Below are 18004 nucleotides of genomic sequence, written 5' to 3' on the forward strand. Positions count from 1 at the left end.
TGTAATTGGTATAAGTGTTTGGCTGAACAATTTAAAAACCTACATAATAAGCTTTTATAACCCTAATGGTCAAACTACAGATGCCAAGGATTTCTTTAATTATATAAATAATTCTAATATGTTAAAAAATATCATTATTTGTGGTGATTTCAATGCCCACAGCCTTTTGTGGGGGAATAAACCAGCAAATAAAGCTGGTAAATTTATTGAGCATATGACTTCAAATAATAATGAATTAGTTGTTGCTACCCCTCCAAACCTGAATACTTATTTCAACCCCAAAAGTGGCAATTTCTCCACAATTGACCTACAAATTGTGTCTTTAAATTTTTTGAACAAAATTTACATAAATAAAATTGATAGTCTATGTACAGACCACTTTGCTATAGTTTGCTCCCTAAATGAACCTGCTGAAACTTTATCTCATACATCCAAATATATCAACACTAAAGCAAATTGGTCTATTTTCCAAAATAAGCTAAATGATGAAATTACAAGTTTCACCCAAAGTTCATGCATTTCTAACACAACAGTTGACACACATGCTGAAGCGTTGACATCTTTACTAATAAATACAGCTAATCTTGCTATCCCCAGGACAACACCTAAGAAAACATTCCCTAAACAAATTCCTAAACCATGGTGGACAAATGAGTGCCTAAATAAATGGAGGATAAAAAAGGCAGCTAGGACAGAATTCATAAAAAAACCAACACCTACTACATATTTAAAAAAATTACAAGCAGAATCTAATCTCAAAAGGACTATAATAGATGCTAAATATAAATACTGGAATAATTTTGCAAATAATCTCTCCAGAGAAACAAATGAGCCAATTATACATAAAGTCATAAGCCACATATGTGGGAAAAAGACTTCTCCCAACCCACTCCTGTATGAGCTTATACATAATAATACCCATTATGACAATGATATTGAAAAGGATAACCTATTTGCAACTCTTTTTGTTAATAAGCTAACATCAAATAATCACAGCAAACTGTCCACAATTCCTATGAACCCTTGTTACCAACCACGCCCAGGATCCGAGTACATAACTAATCCATTTTCAATCCAGGAATTGAATAATGCAATACATCATATTAGGTCCAAAACTAGCAGCAGCTATGACAATATACACCCTACATGGATAAAGAATATCACACCTTCATACAAACAAGAACTGCTAAATTGTTATAATCACGCTCGGGCATCTTCTAGGTTCCCCAATATATGGAAATGTTCGTCCCTCCTACCAATCCTAAAGAAAAATAAACCAAAAGATAACCCTGTGTCTTATAGGCCCATAATGATTACACCTGTGATGGGGAAAATAATGGAGAAAATGATTTATCACAGACTCCTCTGGTTTGTTGAGAAAAATAACATGATCCCACACACTCAAACTGGATTCAGGAAATACCACTCCTCAACAGATGCTTTCATTTTGCTAACAAATGCAATAAATGAATCTTTCTCAAAAAATAATATCCTAGTGGCAGCTTTCCTAGATTTTGAAGGAGCTTATGACAATGTGAACCACCAAATCCTTTTAAATAAACTTGCAAACCTTGGAGTACCTCCTAAGCTAGTATCCTTTATTAAATCCTTCATAGAAGTGCGAAGTTTCACTGTTTGTGTTGGTTCAGCCTCTTCACCCCAAAAGACAATTTCCAAAGGCCTACCTCAGGGAGCAGTCCTCAGTTGCCTCCTTTTCGCCCTATATCTCTGGGACGTGAACCTACCCCACACGAATCTACAATATGCTGATGATCTGGTGCTATGGTCATCTGGCAACACCTTTCAGATAGCACAGTCAAATCTGCAAAAGTCACTTTTCCAGTTTGAAAAATTCTCTCTACATTCAGATTTACCCATTGCACCCACCAAGTCAAAAATAATCCAATTTCACCGGAAGCGAAACCATGTTAATGCAAAACTAACTCTAAATAAAACAACTATTCCAGAAGATAATAATATTAATTACCTAGGTCTCATGCTTGACAAAAAACTGAATTTCCACCTCCACATTTCAAAAACAATAAAAAAATGATATAGAAAAGCAAATATACTAAAAAGACTTCTTTCCACACCTTGGGGTTGTAAGTACAAAACCTTACTCTACTTTTATAAATCACATATAAGACCCCATATTGACTATGGGCTAATTGTCTATGGTGCATGTGCAAAGACCCAGATGCAAAAAATTGAAACAGCACAAAATGATATAATACGTCTCATATTTGGTCTTAGGAAACCCACAAGCACCAAGTTTCTGCTTATGGAGAGTGGATTAACAACAATAAGGGAGAGACGTAGCTTTCTCTTGATAAAACATCTTACAAAAATTGAATCAAATAGCTCACACACATTACATAATTGGTTAAGAAATCCAGCCATGTATAGAGGTATTGCAAATGAGTATGCCAATATTCAAAAGAAGTTCCCTGTACCAGCAAAGTCTATTGCACCTACTTTCCCCCAATCCCCTCCATGGAATTGGTCATCTCCCATAATAAATACTGAATTTTCAAAATGGAATAAAGATTTAACCCCCATTGCTTTTGTCCAGAAAAAATTTGCAGAACTTAATACAATTACATATAAAAATCACTTCCAAATATTTGTTGATGGGTCAAAAATGGATGAGAAAGTTGCAAGTGGTGTTTTCCTTCCTCACCTGAAAATTGCACTGGGAGAGAGATTATTTAATAATTTATCTATAATGTCTGCTGAGTTAAATGCCATAAACATGGTATTAGAACACCTTAAGCAAAACTAACCTTTGATTGAAAATTCGAATAATATTATCATCTATTCTGACTCTTTATCAAGCCTTGAGTTGCTGGCCTCAGCTCCTCAATATAAGTTGGACATTGACACCTATCATTGTCTCAGTATTATTGATAATCTTGCTTCAAGTGGCATAAAAACTTACTTTCAGTACATTCCTAGCCACTCTGGCATAAGTGGTAATCATCAGGTTGATGAAATAGCAAAAAATGCTATAAATATTGACCAGCCAAGTGGGAGACCAATCCCAATTAGAGATATTTACCGATGGAGGCTATCAGATATTAATTTTAATAAGATTAATCCTATCCTTTCCCCCTTTCCCAATAAGTATCTTTCTAAAATTTATCATAGAATTCGTTCTGGAACAAATGGACTAAATTTCCTTGCATTCTCATATAAGCTTTCTAATTCAAGTGGTTCAATTCCCCTGTCCCCTCTTTGCAGGCATTGTAATATGAATAATGAAACAATTGACCATTGCCTATTTGAATGTAATATGCTGACGTCTGCACAACATACCTTGCTTTGTAAACTGTTAAAATACTTCAAACACCACAAAATCCCACTATCAGCCAAGAGCCTAGCCAACTGTACCTGCACACAGAGCATAGAAATCGACATCTATCATCTTATATTTGAACTCCTAGAGTCGAAAGATCTGCTGAAAGATATCTGAATATATCTAATAAATATGAGGCAATCAAGCCAGTAGCTCTGTAGCCCACAGAGTGAAGCAAAAGGAAAAGGGCTAAATAGTTATACTGAAAAGCCCGCCTGCTGTTAAATAGAAGAAGAGTCCCATAACAACAACAACAGCAACCGTACAAGAAAATCAATATATATTTTCTTGATTATTATCGCTTCTAACCAGTAGTTGTACCAAACCTATTCTGCTCAAGTCATCCTCAGGGCTATACTGTGGTGTTTATCCTTCCCTTAGTATTGTGCAGAGGTTTTTATATAATCTATTTTCCCTTCATTTTTTTTTTTTATTTTTGTGTTTAATGCTTTTTCCATTAGGCAATTTTAAGAAGTCCTCCAAAAAAAAACGTCCCCCCAGATCCCAAATCAAATTCCATAGTGAAAGATACCCATCCTGGCTGGTCAAGCACATTATCTGAAAGTTCTAATGATGGCTCCGATTCGGAGAATAGGACAATGATAACTGTAGGTCCTAATGCAACCATAAATGATGATAATGGGTTTCAAGAGGTCCTCTCTAGAAGCTCTAAAAAAAGGAAAAAAATCTCCCCAATTTAAAGCATTTCCCCTCTCCCTGCCCAAGATCCTCCCTCCAAAAACTTACGAATTTACCTTAAAATTACTCCCACTACCCCCTTTGAAATAAAAATGATCACTGCAATAAGAGTTGCAATTTTTAAATTGCTTAAATCAATGTTCTCTCTTAACATTAACCGTGATGGATCTCTGCTTATAGCTGTAGAAGATCAGAAATCAGCAGATACAATAATTAACCTTAAATCCCTTCTGAATATCCCAATTATTGCATCTAATTGGAACCCAAAAAAATCACCAACAAAAATTGTAGTTTATAATGTTCCCCCAGAGATATCTACTCAGGAGTTAAAAGAAGACCTCTCAGATAGGGCTGGAAACACAATCCCAGTTGAGGATGTTACCCAACTTGGAAAACCTAACTCTACTGGCCTAAAAACTAGTAGATCCTTCTTATTCACACTAAAGGATAAAATTGATATCCCAGAAAAATTATTCCTATTTGGGCAAATCAAACCACACAAGGAATACAAACCTAAGCCTATTCAGTGTCAGAAGTGTTTCAAACTGGGACACACGACAAACAAATGCAATGAAATTCTCCAAGAGTGTAGTAATTGTAAATCTTTCCTTCCTAAAGAGCTGACAACTTGCAAAAACACCCAGCCTACATGCATCAATTGCAAAGGTCCACATGAATCTACAAATAAATCATTATGCCCTGCATACAAGAAAAGAGCTCTAACACTCCAAATATCAACAGAGAAGGCCATCCCATACCCCTTTGCAGCAATGGAAGCAAATACTGCCCAACAATACCAAATAAAGCCTGTAATGAAACCAACCAAAACCCCCAAGTCAAATGCCCCAAATGCATCAAGCACCCCATATAAAACAACATCTTCTAAGCCCCCTAGCTCAAAGCCCTATCAGAAGGAATCACCAAGCCAGCAAGCCTTGTTTTCCGGTGAGATGAGGCCAGCCTGGCCCTCCCTCCCAAGAAGAAACAAACCAGAAACACTACCTGGAATCAATCCCTTAACCAACAAACAGGATGCACTACCAAAAATGCAATCCCCAAATATATGCTTATTCATTCTAAACTGTAATGCAGTTCAGGCCATGAACATACATCAACTACAGAAAACAAAAATTATTGCAGAATTGGCAAAAATCTACATCCCAGATGATATGCTCATTCAAGCAAAAAAAGATCTTGCTTTACTTTTAACAAAGCTGAACATTGATACACAGTCATATGAAGAATAAATCAACAACACAACATTTATCAATACTCCAATGGAATGTAAGATCACTCACAGAAAATAAGCTAAATGAACTAATATCATTTATGAATAATAATTCCATTAATATTGCTTGCCTCCAGGAAACTCATTTAACCCAAAATCAACAAATTAAGTCTCTGGGATACACTATCCTGAGAAAGGATAGATCTTCAGAGAGAAAAGGAGGTGGTGTAGCTTTATTAGTTAATAATAATATAAAATTTTGTGGCATCAATTTTCCAGATTTTGAAAATGATGTTGATGTAATTGGTATAAGTGTTTGGCTGAATAATTTAAAAACCTACATAATAAGCTTTTATAACCCTAATGGCCAAACTTCAGATGCCAAGGATTTCTTTAATTATATAAATAATTCTAATATGTTAAAAAACATCATTATTTGTGGTGATTTCAATGCCCACAGCCTTTTGTGGGGGAATAAACCAGCAAATAAAGCTGGTAAATTTATTGAGCATATGATTTCAAATAATAATGAATTAGCTGTTGCTACCCCTCCAAACCTAAATACATATTTTAACCCCAAAAGTGCCAAATTCTCTACAATTGACCTACAAATTGTGTCTTTAAATTTTTTGAACAAAATTTACATAAATAAAATTGATAGTCTGTGTACAGACCACTTTGCTATAGTTTGCTCCCTAAATGAACCTGCTGAAACTTCTTCTCATACTTCCAAATATATCAACACTAAAGCAAATTGGTCTATTTTCCAAAATAAGCTAAATGATGAAATTACAAGTTTCACCCAAAGTTCATGCATTTCTAACACAACAGTTGACACACATGCTGAAGCCTTGACATCTTTACTAATAAATACAGCTAATCATACTATCCCCAGGACAACACCTAAGAAAACATTCCCTAAACAAATTCCTAAAGCATGGTGGACAAATGAGTGCCTAAATAAATGGAAGATAAAAAAGGCAGCTAGGACAGAATTCATAAAAAAACCAACACCTACTACATATTTAAAAAAATTACAAGCAGAATCTAATCTAAAAAGGACTATAATAGATGCTAAATATAAATACTGGAATAATTTTGCAAATAATCTCTCCAGAGAAATGCATGAGCCAATTATACATAAAGTCATAAGCCACATATGTGGGAAAAAGACTTCTCCCAACCCACTCCTGTATGAGCTTATACATAATAATACCCATTATGACAATGATATTGAAAAGGCTAACCTATTTGCAACTCTTTTTGTTAATAAGCTAACATCAAACAATCAAAGCAATCTGTCCACAATTCCTATGAACCCTAGTTACCAACCACGCCCAGGATCCGAGTACATAACTAATCCATTTTCAATCCAGGAATTGAATAATGCAATACATCATATTAGGTCCAAAACTAGCAGCAGCTATGACAATATACACCCTACATGGATAAAGAATCTCACACCTTCATACAAACAAGAACTGCTAAATTGTTATAATCACGCTTGGGCATCCTCTAGGTTCCCCAATATATGGAAATGTTCGTCCCTCCTACCAATCCTAAAGAAAAATAAACCAAAAGATAACCCTGAGTCTTATAGGCCCATAATGATTACACCTGTGATGGGGAAAATAATGGAGAAAATGATTTATCACAGACTCCTCTGGTTTGTTGAGAAAAATAACATGATCCCACACACTCAAACTGGATTCAGGAAATACCACTCCTCAACAGATGCTTTCATTTTGCTAACAAATGCAATAAATGAATCTTTCTCAAAAAATAATATCCTTGTGGCAACTTTCCTTGATTTTGAAGGAGCATATGACAATGTGAACCACCAAATCCTTTTAAATAAACTTGCAAACCTTGGAGTACCTCCCAAGCTAGTATCCTTTATTAAATCCTTCATATAAGTGCGAAGTTTCATTGTTTGTGTTGGTTCAGCCTCTTCACCCCAAAAGACAATAACCAAAGGCCAACCTCAGGGAGCACTCCTTAGTAACCTCCTATTTGCCCTATATCTCTGGGACATGAACCTACCCCACACGAATCTACAATATGCTGATGATCTAGTGCTATGGTCATCTGGCAACACCTTTCAGATAGCACAGTCAAATCTGCAAAAGTCACTTTTCCAGTTTGAAAAATTCTCTCAACATTCAGATTTACCCATTGCACCCACCAAGTCAAAAATAATCCAATTTCACAGGAAGCGAAACCATGTTAATGCAAAACTAACTCTAAATAAAACAACTATTCCAGAAGATAATAATATTAATTACCTAGGTCTCATGCTTGACCAAAAACTTAATTTCCACCTCCACATTTCAAACACAATAAAAAAATGTTATAGAAAAGCAAATATACTAAAAAGACTTCTTTCCACACCATGGGGTTGTAAGGAGAAAACCTTACTCCAGTTTTATAAATCACATATAAGACCCCATATTGACTATGGGCTCATTGTCTATGGTGCATGTGCAAAGACCCAGATGCAAAAAATTGAAACAACACAAAATGATATAATACGTCTTATATTTGGTCTTAGGAAACCCACAAGCACCAAGTTTCTGCTTATGGAGAGTGGATTAACAACAATAAGGGAGAGACGTAGCTTTCTCTTGATAAAACATCTTACAAAAATTGAATCAAATAGCTCACACACATTACATAATTGGTTAAGAAATCCAGCCATGTATAGAGGTATTGCAGATGAGTATGCCAATATTCAAAAGAAGTTCCCTGTACCAGCAAAGTCTATTGCACCTACTTTCCCCCAATCCTCTCCATGGACTTGGTCATTTCCCATAATAAATACTGAATTTTCAAAATGGAATAAAGATTTAATCCCCATTGCTTTTGTTCAGAAAAAATTTGCAGAACTTAATACAATTACCTATAAAAATCACTTCCAAATATTTGTTGATGGGTCAAAAACGAATGAGAAGGTTGCAAGTGGTGTTTTCCTTCCTCACCTGAGAATTGCAATGGGCGAGAGATTGTTTAATAATTTATCTATAATGTCTGCTGAGTTAAATGCCATAATCATGGCATTAGAACACCTTAAGAAAAACCAATCTTTGATTGAAAATTTGAATAATATTATCATCTATTCCGACTCTTTATCAAGCCTTGAGTTGCTGGCCTCAGCTCCTCAATATAAGTTGGACATTGACACTTATCATTGTCTCAGTATTATTGATAATCTTGCTTTAAGTGGCATAAAAACTTACTTTCAGTACATTCCTAGCCACTCTGGCATAAGTGGTAATCATCAGGTTGATGAAATAGCAAAAAATGCTATAAATATTGACCAGCCAAGTGGGAGACCAATCCCAATTAGAGATATTTACCGATGGAGGCTATCAGATATTAATTTTAATAAGATTAATCCTATCCTTTCCCCCTTTCCCAATAAGTATCTTTCTAAAATTTATCATAGAATTCGTTCTGGAACAAATGGACTAAATTTCCTTGCATTCTCATATAAGCTTTCTAATTCAAGTGGTTCAATTCCCCTGTCCCCTCTTTGCAGGCATTGTAATATGAATAATGAAACAATTGACCATTGCCTATTTGAATGTAATATGCTGACGTCTGCACAACATACCTTGCTTTCTAAACTGTTAAAATACTTCAAACACCACAAGATCCCACTATCAGCCAAGAGCCTAGCCAACTATACCTGCACACAGAGTATAGAAATCGACATCTATCATATTATATTTGAACTCCTAGAGTCGAAAGATCTGCTGAAAGATATCTGAATATATCTAATAAATATGAGGCAATCAAGCCAGTAGCTCTGTAGCCCACAGAGTGAAGCAAAAGGAAAAGGGCTAAATAGTGATACTGAAAAGCCCGCTTGCTGTTAAATAGAAGAAGAAGAAGTCCCAACGCAGGCTAATCATGACAAATTCAAACAAATACAAAACAAAGTCCGCTACCTTACAAGAGAAGTTACTAACAAGTATGAGGAGTCTTTAGCTTCAGCATCGAAAACAAATCTAAAGAAATTTTGGAAGTATGCCTCCAATCAAAAGCCCAGAAAACACTCGATAACCGAACTCTCAGTTAATGGGAATACCATAAGCAACCCTGGAGATATAGCTGAAGCTCTGAACCAGCAGTTCAAGTGAGTTTTTACACCTCCAGATATTGACCACTTGGCACAAATTACTGAATATGATATTCAGAAACTAATCCAAATTATTTCTATCGGCACTTTGGATGTTGAATCTCAGCTCAAAAGATTGAACCCAAATAAGTCAGTTGGCCCTGATGCGGTACACCTGCGAACTTTGAAAGAGGCTCATGCAGAGCTTACCCTCCCCCTAGCAAAACTGTTCCAGAAGTCTCTTGACACGAAACAAGTCCCTCAAGATTGGAGAAATGCAAATATTACACCTGTTCACAAGGGTGGAAGCAAGAACTGTGCTGCCAATTACCAACCAATTAGCATCACCTTGACAGTCAGTAAAATCCTCAAAGGAATTGCAAACAATGCTGTTATGAAACACCTGATTGACAATAAACTACTTACCAATAGCCAACATGGATTCAGATCTGGTTGCTTGGTTGAGACAAATCTTATTGACGCATATGATTGTTTCACCAAACTGCTAGACCAGGGTATCCCTGTTGATATGATTCTATTAGACGTTGCAAAGGCTTTTGACAAAGATTGCCATTATTGTTTGAAGGCTAAACTTTTAGCTACCGGGATACATGTGGAGGTTGTTGAATGGGTTATGCAGTTCCTCTCAGGAAGAAAGCAGAGAGTTAGAGTGTTTGGGGATAACGTGCAAGAGTTTTTCTCAGAAGTTGCTGGAGTTGATAGTGGCGTGCCCCAGGGAACGATCTTGGGCCCAACACTTTTCAATATTTACATTAATGATGCTCCATGGGCTGTAAGAAATAAGATGAGCTTCTATGCCGATGATGCAAAGCTTATTGGACCCTCAGAGTTGTCAGCAACTAGAGCCACCATACAGGAAGACCTGGATGCACTTTCCCCTTGGGCCCGCCAATGGAAGCTTGAGTTTAACATCCAGAAGTGCAAGGCGGTATATTTTAGGAAAAAGAATGAGAAGTGGCAGTACCATATGAGTGGGGTGGATGGCTCTAGACAATCAATTGGTTCCTCAGTAGCTGATAGAGATTTGGGAATAGTTATCGATGAAGAGTTAAAATTCGAAAAACACACCCAAACATCGGTTGCCAAAGCATCTCAGACCCTTGGAATAATTAAGCATACAGTACCCAGCAGATCATCTAAAGTCATGGCAAAGCTGTACAAGGGTCTTTTGCAACCATTGCTGGTATTCGGGATGTGTGTTGCCACGCCTCTGAATAAGAGTGACCAACAGAAAATAGAGTCTGTTCAAAGGTGTTCAACCAAAGCTACTGATGGATGCAAGAACCTTAACTATCCATCCCGCCTGAACAAACTACAGCTCCCAACACTCGTCTACAGATGGCGGAGGGATAATGTAATTATGACTTACAAGCTACTGCATGCTGATTCCTCTTATCAGAGTCCTTTACAACTTGATAAATCATTCAGGACAAGAGGGCATAGTAAGAAGCTGTTCAGGAAGAAAGCTCATAGCAGACTCCACAACCCCTACTTCTCCAATAGGGTGGTGGGCCCCTGGAACAATCTTCCCAATGCAGCTGTCACTGCTCCCTCTGTCAATGCATTCAAGATTGCCATTGATAAGAATTGGTCCACCAAACCATGGAAAACAGAGTGGGACGCCGCCAAACCAGTGACTCCCCATCGTCACTGACCAGCAACTCTACAGGATCTTTCCTTATTTTGCTGGACAATGCGATTTAAGGTAATTGTTTTTCAGATCATGCCCAGACTTAACTAAGATATAATGTGGGCTACCAGCCCAGTAAACCCACAATTTATTGCTGTTAAAGTATATATAAAACTAATTGCAAATTGGTTGGTAGCTTCTTGCTTTTCAGTTTTCTGCTTGAGAATTCAAATATTGGTTATAAGTTGGACAAAATTTGATTATTTAGTTACATTTTTTTCTTTGGCTTCTCAATTTGAGGGGGGGGAGATTTTCTGGGGGGGGGGGGAGATGCCAGCTCCCATATATTGATATGGTTGTTCAAATTATGTTGCTATCAACTCTATTTGCTCTTTTAAATAAAACTGAAGATCTTACATGTTGATATAGAGCTAAGATTTTATTCCTATTCTATTATGGTAATTTCCACAGCCAATTACAAAACTTGCATTGAAAAAGATAAATTCTCAAATTTAACCAAAATATTAAGCAGTTTTCAGTAGGGTGAACCAGGGTAATTCTGGACAGTGGGTAATTCCGGACACCCCCATTTATCTTGCTAGCCCCTCGTTAAATTTCTTTTGAAAAAATCACAGAGGTAGTGCCAAGACTCTTGTTTATGACTCACTATAACTGATTGACAACAGCTAGCAGGTTGGGGAGACAGTCAGTCTTGAACTGGAGTTGGTCGGAGAAACTTCGATGAAAAAGTACATATGGTGTCAGTTTTTTTGCATTTGCTAGTGAACGGTGTAACTTACGGATTTTGTTGTTTTACCATTCAAAAGGGTTTTAATTAGGGCATTAGTGTGATTTTTTGCAGATTTTTATCTCTAACGGTTTATTCGTAGGTTAGGTGTCCGGAATTACCCATTTTCTGACCCCAAACAGGGTAATTCCGGACAGATGGTGAGGCATAATTCCGGACACAGAGGGGTATTTTTGGACATGGGAAAACGTGATGCAATCAATTCCTTTTCATTGAATTTTGACCTCTGCCTCCTGGAACTGTGTTCTATTAGAGATTCTCGAGTTTCTAGCAATGTAGCATGAGTTTACTGAACTATTTTCAGGAAAAATAGTTTTCTTTAGGGCTGATTATCTGCAACTTTCATTAGTTTTGGTTTCTTTCAGTGCAAACAACTTTTCTTCTTTTCTTCTTATACCTTTTCTTCTTTTACCTTTTACATTCTCGACAACTTTTCTTCTTATACCTTTTACTTACCCTTGCTTTAACTTTCAGATGCCGAGGACACAGTACAGCCCAGAAGATCTGGACAAGGCGTCCAGACATCACTGGACATCATCGAAAGTGGGAGCAGGTAGACCTACACAACTGGATTTAGATGAAGACACTCGCAAAGTGCATCAAAACCATGGACAAGTGGGTTGTTGGAATATCCCAAACTGATATAGTCGCTCTTGTAGGCAAAAATGTGAAGGTGAACAATATGAAAACCACTTCGAAAGATGGTGTTTTTGGTTTAGACTCGTGAAAATAATTCAAACAACGACACAAGATTAGTCTCAAGAAGCCTGAAACCAAAGAGAATTCAAGATACAAAGCCGAAAATCCGTTCTTGATCTACGGATTTTTTTATCTTCTCTCAGAAATGTTGAATGAACTTGAACTCCTCAATAAGCCCCACTTCATGTACAACCTGGACAAGACAAGCTTTTGTATTGATCCTTTAAGAACCAAAGTCATGGGACAGAAGAACTCGCCAAGTTTCTGCCAAACTGCTGGAACAGGGAGAGAAAACACAACAGTTCTCGGTTGCATCAACGCTGCAGGGGCAATTCTTCCCCCCTGATCGTATTCAAAGGCAAATCTGTGTGGTCCACTTGGACATCCGATGACGCTTTGCCTGACACTTCATATGCTGCCGCAGAAAGGGGTTGGATGACGGCTGACGTGTTCTACAACTGGTTCAAAGGCCAGTTCATTCCTGGCGTTGGGCAAGAACATCCAGTTCTGCTTCTTGTTGACGGTCATGGCTCTCATTTGTCGCTGCAACTTGTGCAGCTTGCAATGAATGAAAATATCACGATCCTGGAGCTGCCACCCCATATGACACACATGCTTCAAGCTTTAGATGTTGGCGTATTCAAGGCTTTCAAAACCACGTATGACCAAAGGCTAACCAAATGGGCAAGGAAAAATGTTGGAGAGAAGCTACAGAAAGCAGATTTTGTCAAGACGATAAGTGAAATTTGGAAACAAGCAGATCCAGTTCTAATCCAGAAAGCCTTTGCATCAACTGGAGTTTATGATCCTAGCGTACCAGAGAGAGCCAACCGTGCGAAAATCAACAGAGAGCAGTTTGACCCGCAGAAACTCAGGGCTTACGATGCCTTTCTTGAAGAAAAAACAAGCAAAGAAACCAGCAGAGAAGTCAACAGCCAATAGGATTAGTGTTAGAGTCCAGAGAGAAAGTGACAATCTGACCGTCAACATCAACATTTCTTCCCCTGAGAAGAAACCACCAACTCCAATGAAGAAGACCTTTGAAGAGCTCCTGTTAGAGAGTGTAAGAAGAGAGCCGAGAAGTGAACCAGGGCAGTGGAAAAAGATCACTGAGAAAGCTGCGGAAGTGATCACTTTTAAGGTGTATTTAGAGAAACTTTAGAAGCAACAGGAGGAAAAGGAAAAGGTAGACAGAAGAAAACCAAAGCGAAAGAAACCGGTGATACCCAGACCTCTGGTGCCAAAAGCAAAAGATGAATCTCTCACAAGAAGCGACCTCCCCAGTTCCCTTTTCTGACACCGAAAGCGAGTCCGAGATACCGTATGCTGACACCAATGATGACATTTCTCTTGAAGAGACGTGTGTTCTTGATGACCTCGATCAGCCTGGCCCTAGCAAGAAAAAGATCGAAACAAAGCTTGACCATTATTATGCTGTGTATTACGACGACTCACCTTATTTTGGCAGAATTGTGGAATTTGTTGATGAAGGGGGCGTTAGGATGAAGTTCCTAAAGCTTGACTCAGCAGCGACGTACGAGTTTAGCTGGCCCAAGAACAATGACATCACAGACGTCGCAGAAGAGTTTATCTTGGGAGGGCCCCTCACTCTGAAGGGCACTGGACCCTTCACTATAAGCGAGCCTCGCGAAATGGTGAAACGCCACTAGGAAAGGAAAAACAGCTATGGAAAAAAGCAGTGATCACCTAGTTCCTCTGTGTTTTGGTTCTAAACTTGTTTTTATCAGTATTTCAAGTCGTCTTTTGTATTATTTTTACCTTATTTTTAATATACGAATTTCAAGGAAGTTAGCAGATGGATTCTGTAGTTGCAGGAGATGAGGGCCCAGGCCTTCAGGTCCCCCAGTCCTTCAGAAGACTATTTAAATGCTGGCTCGTGGTGGTATAATCACTTTATTATCAAATTATCGTGAGAATCCATGGTTTGACACATTGGAAAAATGAGATTTGATTTTCAGAAAAACAAAATCACGACTGCAAAGCTGAATAACTCCGCTAGTTCGGAAGGTACGTGCATGAAATTTGGAAGAAATATTGATTCTCGGGTGCTCATATCACCAACCAAAGCTAAGACTTTTTACTCCTTCAGGTACAAAGATATTGACCTCGTCCAGAATTACTCATTTATTGGTAGCTAGTTCCGGACACCATGGGAAAATTTCAAATGAGGTCACCAACCCCCTTTATAGTTCGAATTTTGGATGTTTCTAGCTCTCGTATGAAAGCTAACAGTCTGTACTTTCATACGAATCTGATTTTATGACGAGATTTTAAGTCTGCTGGTAGGAGGAATTTTTTGAATCCAAAAAAAAGGTCAAAGTGTCCGGAATTACCCTGGTTCACCCTAGCCAACAAGTATTTTTCTTTTTGGGAATTTCAAAATGCATAAGATTTTTTTTAGCTCATTTGATTCTGATGGAACATAAATTTTTCATGGATACTCTTGGAGTATCCATGAAAGTAACAGTAATGTTAACAGTAACAGTAAACAGTAATGTTAAAAACACCTCAATAAATCAAACTGCTAGCACAAGATTAGCATTCATATGATATTATAAAATAAAGTTGATAGGAAATAAAAAAAAACATGCAATAAATCTATCCAGAAACCTATTTGAACAGTATGAGTAGGCTATAGCAGAAGCAAGCAATTCAAATCCAAAATGCTCTTAGAATTAAGCCTCAGCCTGTAAAGCTGACAGACACTCAGTTATGCAACTTTGCTGCAAATAGACAATTTATGTTTGGATCTACTTCACCCAATAATGTCCTTCTTCCAACCCTCCTCCCTCACCTATACCATCACAGTCCCTATGCCTTCAATTACAGTCAATAGGGTAGATGTAGAGACACGCCTAAAAAAGTTGAACTTAAACAAATCAGTGGGACCTGATGGTGTACACCCAAGGCTTCTTAAAGAATTGCATGTTGAACTGTTCAGCCCAATCACTCAGCTTTTTCAGTAATCCCTTGATGTAAAGTGTATCCTGCAGGATTGATGCACAGCACACACAACCCCTATACACAAGTGTGGTAGCAAAGATAATGCAAGTAATTACTAGCCTATTCTGCTGTTGGGAAGCTAATAGAAGCAATTTTTAATGTCACCAATCTTCTGGACCAGGGGTTCACTGTTGACATCATATAACTGGATTTGGCAAAAGTGCTTGACAAAGTCTACTGTAGAAGACTGCAAATCAAGCTCTAAGCTACAGAGATAAATGAGGATGTGGTTAAGTGGGGATGCAGTTCCTAACTGATGATAAACTATTTGGTAAATTTTTACCAAATCATATTATTGACTTACGAATAAAATGTACATACCACTCAATGCCTTTTTTATGCTCTTTCCAAATATAATAATCATTTTGTCGGAAATGAATTTTGCCCCCACCCCTATATACCAATTCATGGTATATATTTGCATATTAGGGGTGGAAATATATATATATATATATATATATATATATATATATATTACAGTCAATATATATATATATATATATATATATATATATATATATATATATATATATATATATATAGGGGTGGGGGTAAAATTCCTTTCTGACAAAAACAATTATTATATTTTGAAAGAGCATAAAAAAAGGCATCAAGTGGTATATTCACTTTATTTGTAAGTCAATAATATGATTTGGTAAAAATTTACCAACTATTCCTAATACATGGGAGGACATTTTTCTCCAAGGTGGCAAATGTTGGAAGTGGTGTGCCCTAGGCCACAGTATTGGGTCCAAACCTATTCCCTCAGTCAAAGGTAAATTTCTACCAAATCATATTATTGACTTGCACTTAAAGTGAATATACCACTTGATGCCTTTTTTTAAGCTGATTATGAATAGGCCTATAGGCTAGTAATCATTTCTATTGGAAATGAATTTCAGCCCCCCTATATATGCCAATTCAGGGTATATATTTCTACAGCCTAACCTAACCCTGAATTGGCATATAGGCTATAGGGGGGGGGGGCTGAAATTCATTTCCAAAATAAATGTTTATTTTATTCATAAACAGCATAAAAAAGGCATCAAATGGTGTATTCACTTTATTCCTAACTCAATAATATGATTAGGTAGAAATTTACCCAGTAAAAAAACAGTGACCCCTACCAGCATAGATGTGTTGATGTTATCAGTGGACAGGGAGTGGCTCAACAAACAGTGATGCACCATTAGGGATGGCACAGAGGAGTAAAATTTTCACTGAAGCTATTGGAAACAGGATTTGTCCTGTTGATAGCAAGCGTGATTTAATGTATTTGATATATTTGTCACACACTCTAGCCTTGAATCCATTCCTAAGAACTATAGGCTATTCACCTAGCCTAATTTCCAAGGTAATAAAAAGACAACCATCTAGAACTTTGTCAACCCCTGTTCCTTAGCTTATAAAACACTATCTTACCAGTAAATTTTGTTCTTTTACATGTTGTCGTTTTCGCATTATTTCAGCTTTTAATAGGCCTATGTCCATTTTTGACAATTTGTATGTCGCCTATTACCAAAATTCTATCTAGTTAAGATATAATTGGACATGAAAAGTTGAGAAACAAATCAGATTATGAATCATAGGTAGCAGTCAAAATGATTGAAAGTCTAGAGAACCTGAGGTCTTTGAAAAGACGTCTTATGACTACTAGCAGTGGCGGATCCAGGGGGGGTGATGGGGGCACACGCCCCCTAAAGTAGTGCAATTTACTTGATTAACGCAAGTTTGCGGTAATTAAACTTGCTCCTAACGCAAGATTTTCGGATCAACCTATTTTGCCCCCCCCCCAAAAAAAAAAAAAATCCTGGATCCGCCCTTGACTACTAGACTGTAAATAAAACCTGGTTTTTGGTATCCAAAATTTAATTAAAATATTGATCTTACTCAGTACTGTTCAACACTTAGAGCCTTTCCCAATAACGCCCTGCACTACAAATTTTTATTTGATCTTGGTTTTAATGTTTTCCTTTGAACAAACTACTTTGAAAATGCTTCAATGTTTATAATCACTGAGTCCGAATGATGTTTCAATAATGCCCGTCCAACACTTCAGCATTGCTCGACAGAATTGAATGTTAGGAGTTCCTATCTTTTTTTATGAGTAGGCTATTGTTTGCGTATTTTTTTTTAATTACTACTACTACTAAAAACTCACCACAGACCAAGCCGCCTAAGCCCAACACAGCTATGCACGCTCCTCCTCCATCCCAATTTATTAAAGCCTTCCCTTTTACACCATCCCACGAAGTTCCCATGTCCTTTAAATAGTTCTTTATGACATCCTTCAACCCCAGGCGAGGACGACCTGCTTTACGTTTAGCCTTAGACGGTGGCCGAAAAGAACAATCTTCGGCATTCTGTCATCCTTCACCCGCTCAGTGTACTTTAGCCGTCTCACTGTTTCTTTCATTATG

The 18004-nt window shown here is 37.4% G+C and overlaps 1 protein-coding gene across 1 annotated transcript in view; it reads right to left on the reverse strand.

Moving 5' to 3' along the window:
• The window catches only part of Prp18 (pre-mRNA processing factor 18), a 66760-nt gene extending 49653 nt beyond the window's left edge, over positions 1-17107 (reverse strand). The window contains exon 1 of the mRNA XM_089085668.1: positions 17007-17107. Within this exon, the coding sequence (XP_088941794.1) occupies positions 17007-17075 (69 nt within the window). The 5' untranslated portion in view covers positions 17076-17107. The remainder of the gene's footprint in view (positions 1-17006) is intronic.
• Between the last annotated feature and the right edge of the window lie 897 nt (positions 17108-18004).

This window comes from Artemia sp. Qi Xiang Cuo, chromosome 3 (genome assembly GCF_049724085.1).
Source record: "Artemia sp. Qi Xiang Cuo chromosome 3, ASM4972408v1, whole genome shotgun sequence".
Classification (NCBI taxonomy): domain Eukaryota; kingdom Metazoa; phylum Arthropoda; class Branchiopoda; order Anostraca; family Artemiidae; genus Artemia; species Artemia sp. Qi Xiang Cuo.